At 52.4% G+C, this 16,728-nt stretch overlaps 4 protein-coding genes across 4 annotated transcripts in view; 1 reads left to right on the top strand and 3 right to left on the bottom strand.

Moving 5' to 3' along the window:
• Positions 1–1,832, bottom strand: part of chd3 (chromodomain helicase DNA binding protein 3) — a 6,778-nt gene extending 4,946 nt beyond the window's left edge. Inside the window, 1 exon segment of the mRNA XM_056576140.1 lies at positions 1,455–1,832. Within this exon segment, the coding sequence (XP_056432115.1) occupies positions 1,455–1,629 (175 nt within the window). The 5' untranslated portion in view covers positions 1,630–1,832.
• A 1,016-nt stretch (positions 1,833–2,848) lies between these two features.
• LOC130369971 (cytochrome b5 domain-containing protein 1) lies at positions 2,849–6,099 on the bottom strand. The gene is made up of 4 exons (XM_056575603.1): positions 5,456–6,099; positions 5,306–5,382; positions 4,987–5,205; positions 2,849–3,787 (listed from the first exon to the last, which is right to left on the bottom strand). Exons 1-4 carry the CDS (start codon positions 5,574–5,576, stop codon positions 3,557–3,559), a joined length of 648 nt encoding a protein of 215 aa, XP_056431578.1. The 5' UTR covers positions 5,577–6,099; the 3' UTR covers positions 2,849–3,556.
• Positions 5,859–7,793, top strand: naa38 (N-alpha-acetyltransferase 38, NatC auxiliary subunit). Its single transcript, XM_056575614.1, has 3 exons — positions 5,859–5,922; positions 6,080–6,251; positions 6,760–7,793. Exons 1-3 carry the CDS (start codon positions 5,896–5,898, stop codon positions 6,882–6,884), a joined length of 324 nt encoding a protein of 107 aa, XP_056431589.1. The 5' UTR covers positions 5,859–5,895; the 3' UTR covers positions 6,885–7,793.
• Positions 7,245–16,722, bottom strand: dnajc3b (DnaJ (Hsp40) homolog, subfamily C, member 3b). Its single transcript, XM_056575582.1, has 12 exons — positions 16,266–16,722; positions 15,624–15,734; positions 14,780–14,904; positions 14,599–14,673; positions 13,352–13,495; positions 12,469–12,650; positions 12,117–12,236; positions 11,710–11,815; positions 11,348–11,468; positions 10,652–10,784; positions 9,260–9,408; positions 7,245–8,829 (listed from the first exon to the last, which is right to left on the bottom strand). The coding sequence occupies exons 1-12, from the start codon at positions 16,348–16,350 to the stop codon at positions 8,678–8,680; spliced, it is 1,503 nt and encodes a 500-aa protein (XP_056431557.1). The 5' UTR covers positions 16,351–16,722; the 3' UTR covers positions 7,245–8,677.
• Between the last annotated feature and the right edge of the window lie 6 nt (positions 16,723–16,728).

Genomic DNA, 16,728 nt, shown 5'->3' on the forward strand with positions numbered 1-16,728 from the left:
TGAAAAGCGACACACAGAGGCAGCAGTACCAGTATGAGGGGAGCCTAACCAGCATGAGGGAGGCAGACATCTCCCAGCCCGCCTGCTAGGCTGCCTGTTTTGTGTTTATGTTGTCTGCTGTGTGGCTAGCAGTGCCCACCTCCTACCGACTCGACGTGCGAGCTGCAGCCGAACGAGAACAGCCAGAGGCGGCGTCGTCACACCCGCGAGTGTCGGGGATTCAAAGGCCGCCGCGGTCCGATGAAACAGAAACACTTTCTCCCGTCGTTTGATCTTCCGCCGCTCGACCCCCCCACGGAGCGGGTCGCCCGGGGGGTTAAGACCCCTCAGTGGGACGCCAGCTTAATCGATTTGACTGCTGCCCCCTTCGTGAAGGGGTGGCTCGGGGAAAAGGTGCTAATTATGCGGAGCAATTAGCTGGTGACCCACTTCCTCTGGCTCTGGTGGTAACGGGCCGCCGCGCGCCGGGAATCAAACGCCCCCCCGTCGAGCCGACAGACCGCGAGCGCGTGGAGGAGATCCCCGGGTGACTTTGATTCACCGACATCGGCTGCTTAGACTCCCAGGGAAACTTCCATGAGCCTGACTCACTCCATCGTCGTAGATGGTCTTGGATAAAATATCTTAATTAATCAAATCTAAACGTGTTGATTTGTTTTCCGACCCCTGATTCTACTGATCAGATATAAACCCAGGTTTCGATCCTCGCCGTGGATCAATAGCCTACCTGGTGTTCCCGAGAGTTACATTCACATGAAATGTAACCCTGTCATCACCCCGGGGTATCACAGCTCAGGGTGAGACCCCCGGTACCACGACTCCCTGGTACCACGACTCGGTACCCAGGCCCGTTAACACGACCCCCGGTACCACGACCCCCAGTACCACGGCCCGGTACCACGGTACCCGGTACCGCGACCTGGTACCACGACCCGGCCCGGTACCGCGACTTGGTACCACGACCCGGCCCGGTACCACGACCCGCGGTACCGAGACCCGGTCCACGGTCCAGTGCGGGACCAGACCCGGTCGGTCCAATACAGGACCAGACGCCGCGGGGCAGCGGTCCCCAAGAGGGAGATCAGTCCGGCTGACAGTGGGAGACGACGTGAGGCTGCAGAGACCAGAGAGGACCAGCGACCAGAGAGGACCAGCGTCCAGAGACCGTTATGGCTTCAAGTTTGCTCTAAGTTGGTCCCCAACTCGTAGGGAGCTGGCTTGGACCGGGACCGGGTCGAGAGACACGGCCGCAGCATGAAACACACACACACACACACACACACACACACACACACACACACACACACACACACACACACACACACACACACACACACACACACACACACACACACACACACACACACAGGGGTGGATTTCTCGCCTCCATCGTAAGCGTGTTTCTATTCTCCGAGCGCGCGCTCCCGACTCCTTCTCGCCCGTCTCTACTGTACCTGGCGCGAGCGCCGCCGGGGGCTTGATGTCGCCGCCGCAGTCCCAGTCCGGCGGGTCCTCGTGCTGGTCTCCGCCCGGGTCCCGCTCCTCGTCCCGGTCCTCATCGAACCCTCCTCCTCCCTCGGAGCGCAGCGCCTCGTCCTCCTCGGAGGAGCGGAGAGGAGAGGACATCATAATCCTCTCATCGGGTCCCGCTCCCGGGTCCAGAAAGCGGGTTTCTCCCTGGATTATGGGATGTTTATTTAATATTCAAATCGGACCAGGAGAGTGGGGGGCGTTTGGAATATTTTACACTAGGCAACGCAACAAAGATGGCCGACCTTATATTTATTTTTTAACAACCCCCCCCAATAAGAAAAAATCCCCTTACATAAAAAAATGGCTGACTATATTATTTCAGAACGCACCCCCTCCTCCCTCTCTCTCTCTCTCTCTCTCCGTCTCTCCCCCCTCTCTCTCTCTCTCTCTCTGCCTGTAGTCGCCCCCTCCCATCTTAAAAATGTACACATTGTTACCAGGAAAGGGGTGTGTGCGTGTGCGTGTGTGTATGCGCGTGTGTGTATGTGCGCGCGTATGCATGTAAGTTACAGTAACTTGTGTCTTGTGTGCACCCCCCCCCCTCCCTGATCAGAAAACGCATTCGAGCGACTCGTCCGTTTACAGTCACTTTCCAACATCACGCAGCGTCTGCATTGCAGACGCCTCCTAAACACACACACACACACACACACACACACACACACACACACACACACACATCACACACACACACACACACACACACACACACACACACACACACCCTAACATGGCCACCTTATGTATTCTTCAGAACCCTACCGCTGTATGTTATTTTTGGTGCGTGTGGTGTGTGTGTGTGTGTGCGTGTGTGTGTGTGTGTGTGTGTGTGCGCGCGTGTGCGTGCGTGTGTTTTCAGCGGGAGGGTTTCCAGTGCTGGGGAGGGATTGCGAGAGGGGGGCTGGGAAATATGCCGCAGCCATGCCCATGCCGACATCAGATTGTATTGCTTAAAAACATTAACTATTTGTGGGGAGGACAGGAGCAGATATGCAAATGAAGAGATGTATGTTTTTCATTTGCACAGCGCCTCGGCAGACGGGGAGTTAAACACGCAGAGCGATCCTATTTCCAGTCGGCCTACCGGGGGTTTTAACAGAGGTTTTGCTTCAAGGAAGACGGATTTCCCGGTAACTTTGTGCCCGATGCTCCGTGGTCCACCTCCAGCCCCACCGCCCGGGCCTGACAACTGGGGGGCAGTGAGGCCACGGGGACACCAGTCCCCCCCCCCCCCCCCCCCCCCCCCCCCACCCCCCCCCCCCCCCCCCGCCACGGCGCTCGTGCTGCCCTTTGTTTTAGTGAAACCATGCTCACGTTTCCATTGTCATATAAAGTGGGTTGAAAATATAAAAAGAGCCATTTGGACACCGTCTGCATGAAAAGACACTGTAATAAACATTTGATGAGTAACGAAATTCGGCCCTCTGTCAATAGTCTTGGTACATTCTGTACTGGCGTGCTGTAGAGGAGCTATGTGGAGATATCTATAGATGGGAGATCATTAATCTTGATGTAATGGAACAGCCTGCATTACATTCCCTGGATGCGGTACAGAAACTTCAGACTGCTTTGTTCTATCAAGGTAGGAGTGGAAGTTAGGAGTTATAATAAGATCTTTACCCTATAATACACACATACAGACCATAATAAGAGCTATAACCTACAATAAACACATACAGACCATACAGAACATAATAAGACCTATAACTTATAATAACACACAGACCATGATAACGCATACAGACTGTAATAAGACCTATAATAACACACAGACCATAATAAAACCTAGAACCTATAACAACACGTACAGCCCATATAGAACATACTAAGACCTATAACCTATAATAACACACACAGACAATGATAACGCATACAGACTGTAATAAGACCTATAATAAACACATCCAGACCATAATAAAACCTATAATAAACACACTCTCCCGATAACACCATCCATGGACTTTAATACCATTCAGACCCTCGTCAGACTTCGTAGCATACAGACCATAATAACCCCCCAGTGTCACAGCTCGGTGAGGTCGTCGTTGAAGTACAGGCAGATGGCGGGGGTGAAGAGGTCCCGGTCCAGCCGGCAGCGGTCCATGTCGGGGTCCTCGTCCGGGACCCCGTTCTCCCCCAGGGTGCGGTCCATGAGGAGCGGGGTGCCCGCGTGCTTCCAGGTGTAGCTGCCGGCGTGCGCGTTGTAGCGCACGTAGCGATGCAACACCTCCTCCAGCGTCTCCTCCGAACACACCTGGGGAACACATCAACCAATTAACCACCAGCGTCTCCTCCGAACACACCTGGGGAACACATCAACCAATTAACCAATTAGTACATTAGCCTGTTCATAAGTGAGCCAGTGAGTTAATTAGTCAACAGGCAAGTCAATCAGTGCACAGAGAATCAGTCAACCAATTAGTCAATCAACCAGCCATCCAATTAGTCAGTGAAGAAGTCAATTATTCAGTTACAATCCATTCCGAATACAGTTGTCCTTTAAGTCAGCGATTCAGTGATTCAGGCGTTCAATAGATTATTCAGGTAATAAATCTGGTAAAATTTGCTTAAATCAAGAACCAAGATGTGAGCATGTCCTGCATTAATATATTCATATATATTATAATAATATATAATAAGTACGCATGCAACCAGCCCATGCAACAGTGGCTGACTTTCCAGTCAACCATTGTGTGTGTGTGTGTGTGTGTGTGTGTGTGTGTGTGTGTGTGTGTGTGTGTGTGTGTGTGTGTCTGCGCGCGCGTGTGTGTGTGTGTGTGTGTGTTTCAGTCCCTATAAGACCAGGGAGGGAGGGAGGGAGGGAGGCATGGGGGGGATTCACTTGTGTACGTTCGAGGAATAGAGAGAGGAGTGATGAGACACATGGGTGAACTGTGTGTACGTGTGTGTGCGTGTGTGTGTGTGTGTGTGCACACATGCACACACACACACGCACACACGCACACACACACACACACGCACACACCCCATCCCCTTGTGTGTGTGTGTGTGTGTGTGTGTGTGTGTGTGTGTGTGTGTGTGTGTGTGTGTGTGTGTGTGTGTGTGTGTGTGTGTGTGTGTGTGTGTGTGTGTGTGAGGGGGCTCAGCAGCAGCTAAAATCAAGGATGACAGAGAGGAGGCAGTGGGGGGGATGGAGGGGGGGGGGGACCCCGTGGTGCTGTTCAGGGGCTACCCCCTGATTACGTGATGTATTTCAAACAGAGGAAGACCCGAACACCTGCTGCCCATTCATCCTCAAGGCTTCTCGCCCAGAGAGAGAGAGAGAGCAATTTCAACATTCTTAATTCATGAATATTAAAATAAGCAGCATGGAATACATCAGACTCTGATGCATTCCATGCTGCTTATTTATTGATCAGAGATCATTTATATATTCTCATACATAACATTACTTATAAATTATATATAATAATATAATATATAACATAATACCTCTAGCAGCTGCTCCTGGGAGGTCAGGGTGTTGACCACCCGGACCCAGCGCGACTTGGCGGTCAGGTACCCCACCTCGTACCGCGGGTCCCTCCACCACGGCCGGCCGAAGTCGTTGTCCCAGTCGCTGCGGGGCCGCGGCGGGGGGACGTGCAGGAAGCGCCCCCTGGGGGTGAAGTACTTCACGCAGCTGGTCATCGGGTCGACGTGGGTGAGGATCTGTTGGACGTTTTAGGGAATTTATTTATCCGATTATTGTACTATTATGTTACAGTAATATTAAAACACGAATACAGCATCTGAATCAGTTCAAACTCACGTCTTTCGTTTTGGGGTCGAACCAGTGGCTGATATCCTTTCCTGCGCATTCAATAATTGGCAGCAGCAGAATATCACCTGGAAAGATGAGGTTTATTTTTGTGACCTGACAAAATCATATTTTTTGTGCCCGCACATGCGCAGTAGCTACCTCGGTGCTCCCTCACCAGCGGCGTCAGGTCGCACACTTTGCCCACGAAGGAGACCCACAGGTCGGCCGCGGAGTTGTGAGCGGACACCTCGTCGGGGGTGTAGTACTTGGATCTCGGCATCTTAGTTTCAATCTTTAGTTGTAAAAACAAACTCGACCGACGTTATGTTATTGGAACGCCTCCCAAACGGACCCGTTGCCCTGGAGACCAAGTGGGCGTTGCCCTCAGCCCAAACCAATACGCTTCACATTTATTAAAATAATTTCTGGTAACACAATGATTAGAGAATTATCAAACACAGTACTTTGTATTAAATATATTCTGAAAATGATAGATAATAAAATATTGCAGTTAATGCCCCCCAAGCTACGTCACACAGAGTTCCGGTTTTCTGGTCCGTCGGAATATTTCGTCCGCCGGAAACCGAGAGGGAAAAGGGATGGAAGAGAACGGTCCTCCTTGTAACGTATGTGATCCTCCCCAAACAATCAGTGTTAACCATTATCACATTGGTTTACTTATATATCGCGTATAGCCTTTGGTACGTTCGTGAAATCTGATAAAGCACAGACACATTTGTCCGTTCCCTCATCATTGATTGACGGCTCATTGTTGATTGACAGCTTGAGGCCCCGTCGTCGTCGTCGTCGTCCAGACAGAAGCTGGAGGGGCTGCTGAACAAGAACATGCGGATCCGCATGACGGACGGCCGGACCCTGGTGGGCCTCTTCCTCTGCACGGACCGCGACTGCAACGTCATCCTGGGGTCCGCCCAGGAGTTCCTAAAGTCCTCAGGTAGGAGCTGCGACCCTCTGATGATGATGATGCTTCTACGTGTTGAAACCATCAGTCCACAGCCCTTGGCCGTTATAGTAGACGTCAATGGTTTGTTTTACCAGCAGTGACACTATCTAGTATAGGCCTCATTACAAGTTGGAGTGTCCACCCAGCTGCGGCTCTATGACGGGTAGATCAACTAGAATCAGTCAGTGGCTCAGTCCACTGAAAGGTCCTCTACCAGTGGGTTCAGCCGACTGAATGGTTCTCTACCAGTGGGTTCAGTCCACTGAATGGCTCTCTACCAGTGGGTTCAGCCGACTGAATGGTTCTCTACCAGTGGGTTCAGCCTACTGAATGGTTCTATGGTTCTGTCTCTATGTATTGACCCCTGGTCTTGGTGTTGGCATGACCCCTGGTCCTGGTGTTAACTCCTCCCTCTGTGTTGACTCCTCCCTCTGTGTTGACTCCTCCCTCTGCGGGTTGACTCCTCCCTCTGTGTGTTGACTCCTCCCTCTGTGTGCAGACATGTTCTCCCAGGGGGAGCCGCGGGTGCTGGGCCTGGCCATGATACCCGGCCACCACGTTGTCTCCATCGAGGTGGAGGCCGACACGCTGGCCGACGCGGGGTGCTTCAGGGGCAGCCACTGAGGCCCTGCCTCCACCTGCCTCCAGGGGAGGGCTGGGGCGATGGTCACGTCGAGATGGTGGTCGCTGCCGTCGAGGGAGGTCGGATTACCTGGTACGAGGAGCAGAGTCGATGGTCTCTCCGCTCTTCTGGAGATCCCCTACCCCCTCTGACGCCGTGTGGGCAAAACTTTGTTGCAGACCTTTGGACAATTGTGTGTGTGTGTAAGTGTGTGTGTGATGAGGATGCTTGGAACGTGTGACTCAAAGTGAACGGGTTGAAAGCGAGATCGAGTTGTACTTATTTGTTTTTAAATAAACTTGCTTACTGTAGACGAAGCAGATTGGATGTTGTTTCGTCATTTGGGCAAACAAATGAGATAAACTTGATACAAAGGGATTTTTTTTTCTTCATACTTTAATATTTGTACATATCCGTTTACCCAGCTTGGCAACGAACTCTGGTACAACAAAGTCCCCTATAAACTGTAGGAAGCGGCCCTCTGCCATTGGTTAAAAATCAAAAGGTTTGTCACATTCAGGCTTCCTACAATAAATCAGTGACGGATTCAAAGAACTTACAGTACCTACAGTGTCTTGGAATACGACATCCCGATTCGTCTTTTAAATATTGTTTTCATTCATGTCTCGACGACCAATAAATGTGAAAATGAGAAATACAAATTGATCAGGTTTTTCAAACCTTAAAATGTTAAATAATGTAAACCGGTCAGACCTTCCTTCTACTTTAACAGTGGGGGTTGGGGCAACAGTTGGTCTGAGCTGCCAAAGAAAGTCAGCTAGACTTTGTATATCTTAGGTCGAGTAAACAATATAAAACGGGAGAACGTAGGTATCGGATCCACCTGTAGGCTGAGTGAGAGGCGGGTGATGAGCAACAGTGTGACGACTGTCGACCGGGGGCCATTTTGATAGTTCAAGCTCTTAAAGGTAACTTTATTGATCCTTTGACTTTCAAACGACAACTGGAGTTTTCTTGGTGGAAATTTAGGAGGAGGGAACACAGTAAACATTCTGGGGTTTAACCAAATCTGGAGTGGTTGTTTTTAAGAAATGTTTTTTTCTTATTTTAAAAGTGCAAGTTCACAAAGATGTGCTTGAAGAGACAAAGGAAAGAAAATTAAAAAAGTAATACATGCTAAAAGTCTTGAATCAACCAGACTTTATAAAACAAAATGAAAAATCTTCAAGTTCCGCTTCAGTCGGTTTAAAATGTAGAAGCCATCCAAGACGAGAACCAAGAGTGAGCAACTGAAAACAAGAAAACGGGAAAAAACTAAAACTAAATAGAAGTCTCTTGGTAGAGATTCACCAATGGCACAGAGAAATCACCGGGAGAATCACCCGTCCCAGAAGGAAAGCGTGGAGAAGGAAGCGCTGCTGCCTCCAGCCGCCACCGCCTCCCCCGCCTCCACGCTGGGAGAGACTTGATCGCAGAAGGACTCGACTAAACCACCAACAGTAACCGAAGCAGGGTGTCCCCATCTTGTCGACCAGAGAGTCACTGGGGCCCCCGGGGGTGGGGGGGGGCTGCGGTACGGTCGAGGTTCAGACCACCCAACCACCCGACAAGGCGACAAATAAAAAAAGACGACAAATAAAACCAGTCCGAGGTGAAGCACTGCTCAGGCTGTTCCTCCCGATCCCACCCACCCCCCCCCCCCCCCAAAAAATAAAGTACTTCCTCCGTCCCTCTCCCCAGTGTCCCGTCCAGACGTCGCAGGGGCCCCCACCATGGTCCCCCAGCCTCGCCGGGGCCCCCACCATGGTCCCCCAGCCACCCCGGGCCCCTGGTTCTAGTTGTGCTGGAACTTGAAGTGGTAGTTGCCCCCCGACTCGAAGGGGTTGAAGTGGAAGGGCCACCCGTGGGAGCCTTGCCCCCCCCCGCCCCCCTGCTGGCTCTCAGGGTCCAGGGGGTCCTCGCCCGAGTCGAACTTCTGCCGCATCTCTGGAGGGGAGAAAGACCACCGAAACAATGGAGGGTTAACCCTGGGGCCCGGACAGTAAGGATGGATTCAGCCTGAACAAGGACCACCCTGTAGCGCCGTCTAACGGTCGGACACATTCATTTCATATAATGAGTGACTAACTGACAGATTCACACCGGTTTACTCTCACAATAAACCCGGAATGATACATTTCTTACAATAACATTAACAAAAGAGAGACGAGATCAACCCTTTAACCGATCTCTTTTGGAAAGCTAGCATCATCCTAAAACAAGTGTCATAACTCCTAGAATATAGGAATACATCTAAATAAGTAACCGAAATGACGCATCTGTGAGAACATCAATCAATAATCAAGCGTCATAGAGTACCATATTAAGCGCTATATACATTTCATTTATTATTATTATTAATAATCTATAATCCCACCTGGGTCTATGAGCACTTCTTTGGCCGAGGCGATGTCGATGAACCTCTTCTCCGCCTCCTTCTTCTCCGTCTCAGACTGGAAGTTGTCGGGGTGCCACTGCTGAGCCAGCTTCCTGTAGGCCTTGATGATCTCCTGCTTACCCGCACTCCTGGGAGTCAGATAGATAGAGGCACGTTATCCACCACACACACACACACACGCACATCTGGGAGTCAGATAGATAGAGGCACGTTATCCACCACACACACACACACAAACACACACACACACACACACATCTGGGAGTCAGATAGATAGAGGCACGTTATCCACCACACACACACACACGCACATCTGGGAGTCAGATAGATAGAGGCACGTTATCCACCACACACACACACACACACACACACACACACACACATCTGGGAGTCAGATAGATAGAGGCACGTTATCCACCACACCACACACACACACACACACACACACACACACACACACACACACATGCACACATCTGGGAGTCAGAGAGATAGAGGCACGTTATCCACCACACACACACACACACACATGCACACATCTGGGAGTCAGATAGATAGAGGCACGTTATCCACCCCACACACACACACACACACACACACACACACACACACACACACACACACACACACACACACACACACACACACACACACACACACACACACACACACACACACCTGGGAGTCAGATCAGAGGCAGGTTTATCCACCACAATGGAGGTGCCAGGGAGACGCACCACACACACACACACACACACACACACACACACACACACACACACACACACACACACACACACACACACACACACACACACACACACACACCTCATTAGAGGTGAAGGGTGTGTCAAGGTAAACACGCACACACCCTGGGGCCATTGTATCCTGTATGATCATTAGGTTACCTTCATATGCGAGTTAGTGTGTGCGTGGGAAAATGATTGTTACACATTCTACCCTGATGACCCACTAAATGTTCCCCCTCTGTGTATGACACAGCGAGGACTAGTGAATTATCCTCCACCTCCACCCCCACCCCCTCCACCGACTCCACCACCACCACCTCCACCACCCCCACCCCCACCACAGGGAGGACCAGAGTGTTCTCCTCCTCCTCCTACTCCTCCTCCTCCTCCTCCACCACAGTGAGGACCAGAGTGTTCTTCTCCTCCTCCTCCACCACCACCACCACCACCACCACAGGGAGGAGCAGAGTGTTCTCCTCCTCCTCCTCCTCCTCCTCCTCCTCCTCCACCACAGGGAGGAGCAGAGTGTTCTCCTCCTCCACCCCCTCCACCACAGGGAGGACCAGAGTGCTCCTCTCCGTCCCCCCTCTCTGGAGGGGGTTGTAGGAGACGTGCAGCCTACCTGCCGACCCCCAGGATCCGGTAGTAGTCTCTCTTGCGGGATTGCTTCAGCAGCTTCTTGGCTCGCTCCAGGCCTTCCTGGATCTCACTGCTGTCCGTGTCGAACTCCCGCGCTTCCTGGTAGTCCTCCACCGCTGGGGGGACAGAGAGACGACGGGATGAGACCACTCCCGGAGGAGGAGGAAGGAGAGACGACGGGGTTAGACAACTCCCAGAGGAGGAGGAAGGAGAGACGCAACGGGTCTGGGAACGACTCAGAGAACTAGGAGGAACAGCCCAATACATTTAAATGAGACCAGCCGAAGGGGAAGTACTGACAATTCCAAGAGATAAAGCGGGAAAGAGAGCCACGCCTCGTCTTGCTCGTTAAGCCTTCACTTGTCTTGCTCGTTAAGCCACGCCTTGTCCTGCTCGTTAAGCCTTGACTTGCTCGTTAAGCCATGCCCGTCTTGCTGGTTAAGCCACGCCTCGTCTTGCTCGTTAAGCCTTGACTTGCTCGTTAAGCCACGTCTCGTCTTGCTCGTTAAGCCACGCCTCGTCACGCTAATTAAGCCGCTCCCCGTCTCGCTCCTGAGCCACGCCTCTTCTTGCTCGTTAAGCCGCTCCCTGTCTCGCTCCTGAGCCACGCCTCGTCTTGCTCGTTAAGCCTCGTCTCGCTCGTTAAGCCGCTCCCCGTCCCCTCGTTAGCCGCCGGTACCTTTCTCGTACTCCTGGTTGAGGATGAAGGCCTCCGCCCGGTCCCGCAGCACGTTGGCGTTGCGGGGGTCCCGCTGGTGGGCCTCTGAACACACGTGGATCGCCTCCTGGGGGTCCCTGAGCTGGGGGGGGGGGGACACAGGCAGGCCTTTAAAGACACCCCAACATGGACGGACGTCCCAGTCCGTTGCCGTATTAATCAACGGGCGGCCGGTAAGAAGCACATGCTAACGGTCGCTGGGGGAGTTAGAGAGAAACGCTTCATTTTCTGTCAATTTCTTATTCCTTCATATAAGACCCTAGCCAAAAGGTTTTTATAAGAGGGGGGGCCCTGGAGGGGTCCTGGAGGGGGGGGGGGCTCACCTTGACCAGGCAGAAGCAGATCTGGGCCTTGGCCAGGTTGGTGTAGAAGGCCACGTTGGGCTCCGTCTTCATCACCGACTCGTACTTCTCCATCGCCTCCTCGAACCTGACGGAGGGAGGGCGGAGCAACACACACACACACACCGCTTTGGAACCACAACATTTGGTTTCATGTCATCTCCCGTGTGTGTGTGTGTGTGTGTGTGTGTGTGTGTGTGTGTGTGTGTGTGTGTGTGTGTGTGTGTGTGTGTGTGTGTGTGTGTGTGTGTGTGTGTGTGTGTGTTTGTTTCATTGAAAGTGAAAATAAAAAGTAATGGTTCCGCCCCATTGGACGAAACTGTTAACAAGCCTGCCCCCAAGCTGTCACATGACACACTTCAACCAATCAGAAGGGCCCGTTTCCTCACCTCTCAGCCTGGATGAGTTCGACGGCCGAGTCGAGCTGCTTGCTGAGCTTCTTGACCTGCTTGTAGTGTCTGAAGCACTCCTTATCGTCCTGGTCCAGCTTCAGGCAGTCCCTGATGTGGCTGTGGGGAGAGGGAGAGGGAGAGGGAGAGGGAGAGAGAGAGAGAGAGAGAGAGAGAGAACACAAAACAACAAAAAACAGACAAAGAAGAAGGTACGCGTTAATCCCAGGCAACATCAAAATGCAAATACACAAAACCCCCCACACACACACACACACACAAACTAAATGCCAACGCCCCAATTTGCGTGGGATTGAACAGCGGCCGGCCCTTCCTCTGCCCCCCCCCTCACCCCAGGGACTCGGCGTGCTGTCCCAGGCTGTAGTGCAGGGTGCTCAGCTGGAGGAAGGCAGCGCGGTTGTCGTTGCGGAGCCGCGTGGTGGGGGTCAGGTCCTGGATGGCCTTCTGGGGGTCCCCCAGCCGGATGTAGCAGTCGGCCCGCAGCTCCCGCGACTCGGGGTCCCAGGGGGAGATCTGACGGGGGGACGGGGGGGGGGGGGGCTTGGGTTAGAACAGAGTGCTGAACACGCCTCCCTGGAGATTCAAATCATGAGCTCACGCCTGTCTCGAGACATGTGACCACTGAGGCTGCTCTCCTGTTTTAACTACGGCAGTCGAGGCAGATTAGGTCTGCCAGCAGCTTTGGGTCTACTATAAACTACCTAGTCAATGCATCAATCCAAAGCAAAGAGCCTCAGATGGAGCTCATTATGGAGCAGGTAGGGGTTAGACAGTCCAGAGACAGGTCATTATGGAGCAGGTAGGGGTTAGACAGTCCAGAGACAGGTCGTTAAGGAGCAGGTAGGGGTTAGACAGTCCAGAGACAGGTCGTTAAGGAGCAGGTAGGGGTTAGACAGTACTGAGACAGGTCATCAAGGAGCAGGTAGGGGTTAGACAGTACAGAGACAGGTCATTAAGGAGCAGGTAGGGGTTAGACAGTACAGAGACAGGTCATTAAGGAGCAGGTAGGGGTTAGACAGTACAGAGACAGGTCATTAAGGAGCAGGTAGGGGTTAGACAGTACAGAGACAGGGTCATTAAGGAGCAGGTAGGGGTTAGACAGAGAGAGAGGTCATTAGGAGCAGGTCGAGAGGTCAGGGGTCATCTTGCTCTAGGATGCCTACAGCTCAGCCTGCGGGCGTCGGGGATCGAACCCGCGACCTCTCGGGGGTTACCTCGATGACGCGCTCCAGCACGCTGATGCTGCTGCCGTAGTCTCCGCCGTGATGGGCGGCGTGCGCCTCCTCCTGCAGCTCCTCCAGCTCGTTGGTCCGCAACAGCTGCTCCCGCGCCTCCTGCTGGTCCGGGGAGCGCTCCAGCTGGGGGGGGGGGAGGAAGAGGGGGAGGGGGAGGGGGAGGAGGGGGAGCAGGAGGAGGGGGAGGAAGGGGGGAGGGGGAGGAGGAGGGGGAGGAGGAGGAGGGGGGGGGAGGAGTGATAAGCGGGATAATGTCTAGAACGTCGCCGGTCCTTATCCTGATAATGACCGGCGTTCTATATTATTCCTTACATATATATTTAGCGTAGGAGTAGGCCTAAGTAACAAATGTGTACAAAGTTACACATGCATTAAAAAAAAATGTCAGGTTGAAATCGGGCTCGGGCTCATAATTACAGTTACAGCAAATATCGAAAGAAGTAAAAAAAACAAAACGTTAAAACGAAACCTTCCAGGTCACAATTCTTTCTAGCAGAAACACTGGGTGGGCCAGAGGAACGGTTCTAGATCGATAGACGACTGTTCTACTTGTGTACGCATCCAAGTCAGGCGAGAACAACGCTAAAGCCAACTAGGGAAGAACCAGGGTACTTTGGGGTATCAGGGTACTTTGAGGTATCAGGGTACTCACTAGGGTTGCCGCGGTATACGGTATTACCGGTGTTACCGCTGTTGAGGCCAACACCGATTACTCGATGTTGCACACCGACAACACCGAGTTATTTATTTATTTTTTCTTTCAGTGATAAAAAAACTATTCAGTAAAAATTAATAATATAATTATAATTAAGAAAATTAAAATGCGTAGAATAGGCCACAGTTCTGCTCTGTGCGGGAGAATTGTCGCGCCGAGAATTGACGTGCTTCCTTATACAAGACCGGTAACCATAGTAACGCCGGTAAACAAACCCCGCGAAGACCAATCCCTACGTGAGCTCCCCGCGCTACGGCCATCCGGAGGCGCACAGAGCTTTTGGCCCTGATATTACGATATATAAAATTATATTAAACTATTATAAATAGAACGTTATAAGACGCCGGGAATTGGCGCGCTGCCAGCCGCTGTCACCGAGTGTGAGAGGAGAGTTGACGGAGAAGATGGCAGTTGACCTATAGTTTCAAAGTTAATACCGGTAATACCGGTGTTGACACGAGCGTATTACTCGGTGTGAAAATGTCCACACCGCGGCATCCCTAGTACTCACCACGGCCTCAAAGTCCTCCCGCGCCTCCAGGCAGCTGCCCTGCTTCAGCAGGATGTTCCCTCTCTGCAGCCGGGCCTGGAGACCAGAGGGACAAGAGAGAGACAGGTTGGGAAGAGCATGGATATGGGAGACTTGGAAAAGTATCACCCGGGAAAGCCAACCCGGACCAGCAGGGACTTACAGCCAGGAAGTCTGGTTTGAGCAGGATGGCCTTGGTGAGGTCGGGCAGGGCGGACTTGGACTTGCCCATGGCCAGGAACACGGCGGCCCGCTTGTAGTAGGTCAGGTAGTTCTTGGGGTCGCCCTCTGGAAGAGGTCAGAACAACACCCTCAGCCCACAGCATCCTGATCAACCAACGAAGAAGAGAACCCACGAGGGCCGCACTCCTCGCTGGGCCGCGTGGCGCGTTGGGCGGAGGCGGCAGGTTGTGAGAAGATAACGTCACATGACCAAACAGAGGCGCAGCCATGTGTACATGACACACCCAGGAAGTATGTTTCATAAGGACCCGTAATCATAATCTGTGTGCACCAGCGTCACGCCATAGAATGCATTTGTGTCATTTCGTTTGTGTTTTTTATGTCTGTAATCCCGACCCGAGCACGGAGGGTCTGGAGTCACTAATGTACGGTCAGTGATACAGTCCAGAGGGCTTAATGAAGCAAACATAGCAGTTGGCTAGACGTATAAAGCCATCGCTCATGTGTCCTGTTTCCGTATGCGTCTCCGTTTGCGTATTTGTGCAGGCTTGCTGACGTGTCTAAGTGTCTCTGTGTGCCTCTCCCCATGTGTGTGTGTGTGTGTGTGTGTGTGTGTGTGTGTGTCTCTGTGTGCCTCTCCCCATGTGTGTGTGTGTCTCTGTGTGCCTTTCTCCTTGTGTGTGTGTGTGTGTGTGTGTGTGTGTGTGTGTGTGTGTGTGTGTGTGTGTGTGTGTGTGTGCGTGTGTGTGTGTCTCTCTCCATGTGTGTGTGTTTGTCTCTCTCTGTCATTGTGTCCGTTTGTGTGTGCGTGTGTGTAACCTTACCCACAGCCGAGTGGTAGTGAGACAAAGCTTCCGCCAGCTGACCGGCTGCCAGCAGCTTCCGACCCATTTCCAAGTGCTGCTCGATGTCCACCGCCGTGGCTCCCAGGACGCCTGTAACACAACACCAGAGAGCTGCTTCACGTACCGGGACGGCAGGGGGGGCCAGACGACGAGCTGCTCTCTGTGTTAGAGCGTCACCACTTAAGTCATGGTTTGAATAGAAAACATCCTAAGACTAAGTGTGCCGTGGCAGAGTTGCAATCGCTGCCAAACAAAAACTCTTGTTTTATTTAGAAATGTAAAGATCCATCTCAGCAGGGGACAGGAGGGTTTAGTTGGCCCAACTACCCCCTCCTCTACAGACCACCTCTCCTGCAGCAGCTGACGTTTCAAGGAGGAGACACTGGGACAGTTCTCCAGAGAGGGTTTAACACCTCTGTGCTTTAACTGAGAAGCAGAAGCCGGTCGTTGTGAACCCTGATCCCATGCCATCAGATGCAGAACCCAGGACAGGTCTCACCGTCCAGCTGGATGTCTAGGAGGACACCGAGCAGGGACAGAGACACCAGGACAGTTCTTACCGTCCGGCTGGATGTCTAGGAGGACACTGAACAGGGACAGAGACACCAGGACAGTTCTTACCGTCCAGCTGGATGTCCAGAAGCACCCCAAACAGGGACAGGGACACCAGGACCCCGCTCAGGCTGCTCCGCCGACCCGCCTCCATGTCCGCCTCTCAACTCTTGTGTATTATGGAGGATACTGATATTATTAATATTCCTTTGCAGATGCCAATGCGTGTCATTGGACCCCGGTTGGTCCTCTTGTACTTCTCATCGTTTCCCCTGCAAAAGGAGCGACACAACACAGTGTATTTACGGTCCGGCGCTCAAACCCCTCCGTGTGGAAAACCCAGAGCGCAGAAACAGCGCTAAGTAGTTCCCTCCAACACCAGTCTAATCGATACTAAATCGGGTTCTTATTGTCGTTTTAATCCGGTTGCACTGAAGACTTTAGAGACTTCAGATGCGACGTTCAACAGCTGACGGCTGCGTTTTTACACCGGACTGAACTTGTTGTCGGGCCGGCCGGGTAGACGCCCCCT

This window comes from Gadus chalcogrammus, chromosome 17 (assembly GCF_026213295.1).
Source record: "Gadus chalcogrammus isolate NIFS_2021 chromosome 17, NIFS_Gcha_1.0, whole genome shotgun sequence".
Classification (NCBI taxonomy): Eukaryota; Metazoa; Chordata; class Actinopteri; order Gadiformes; family Gadidae; genus Gadus; species Gadus chalcogrammus.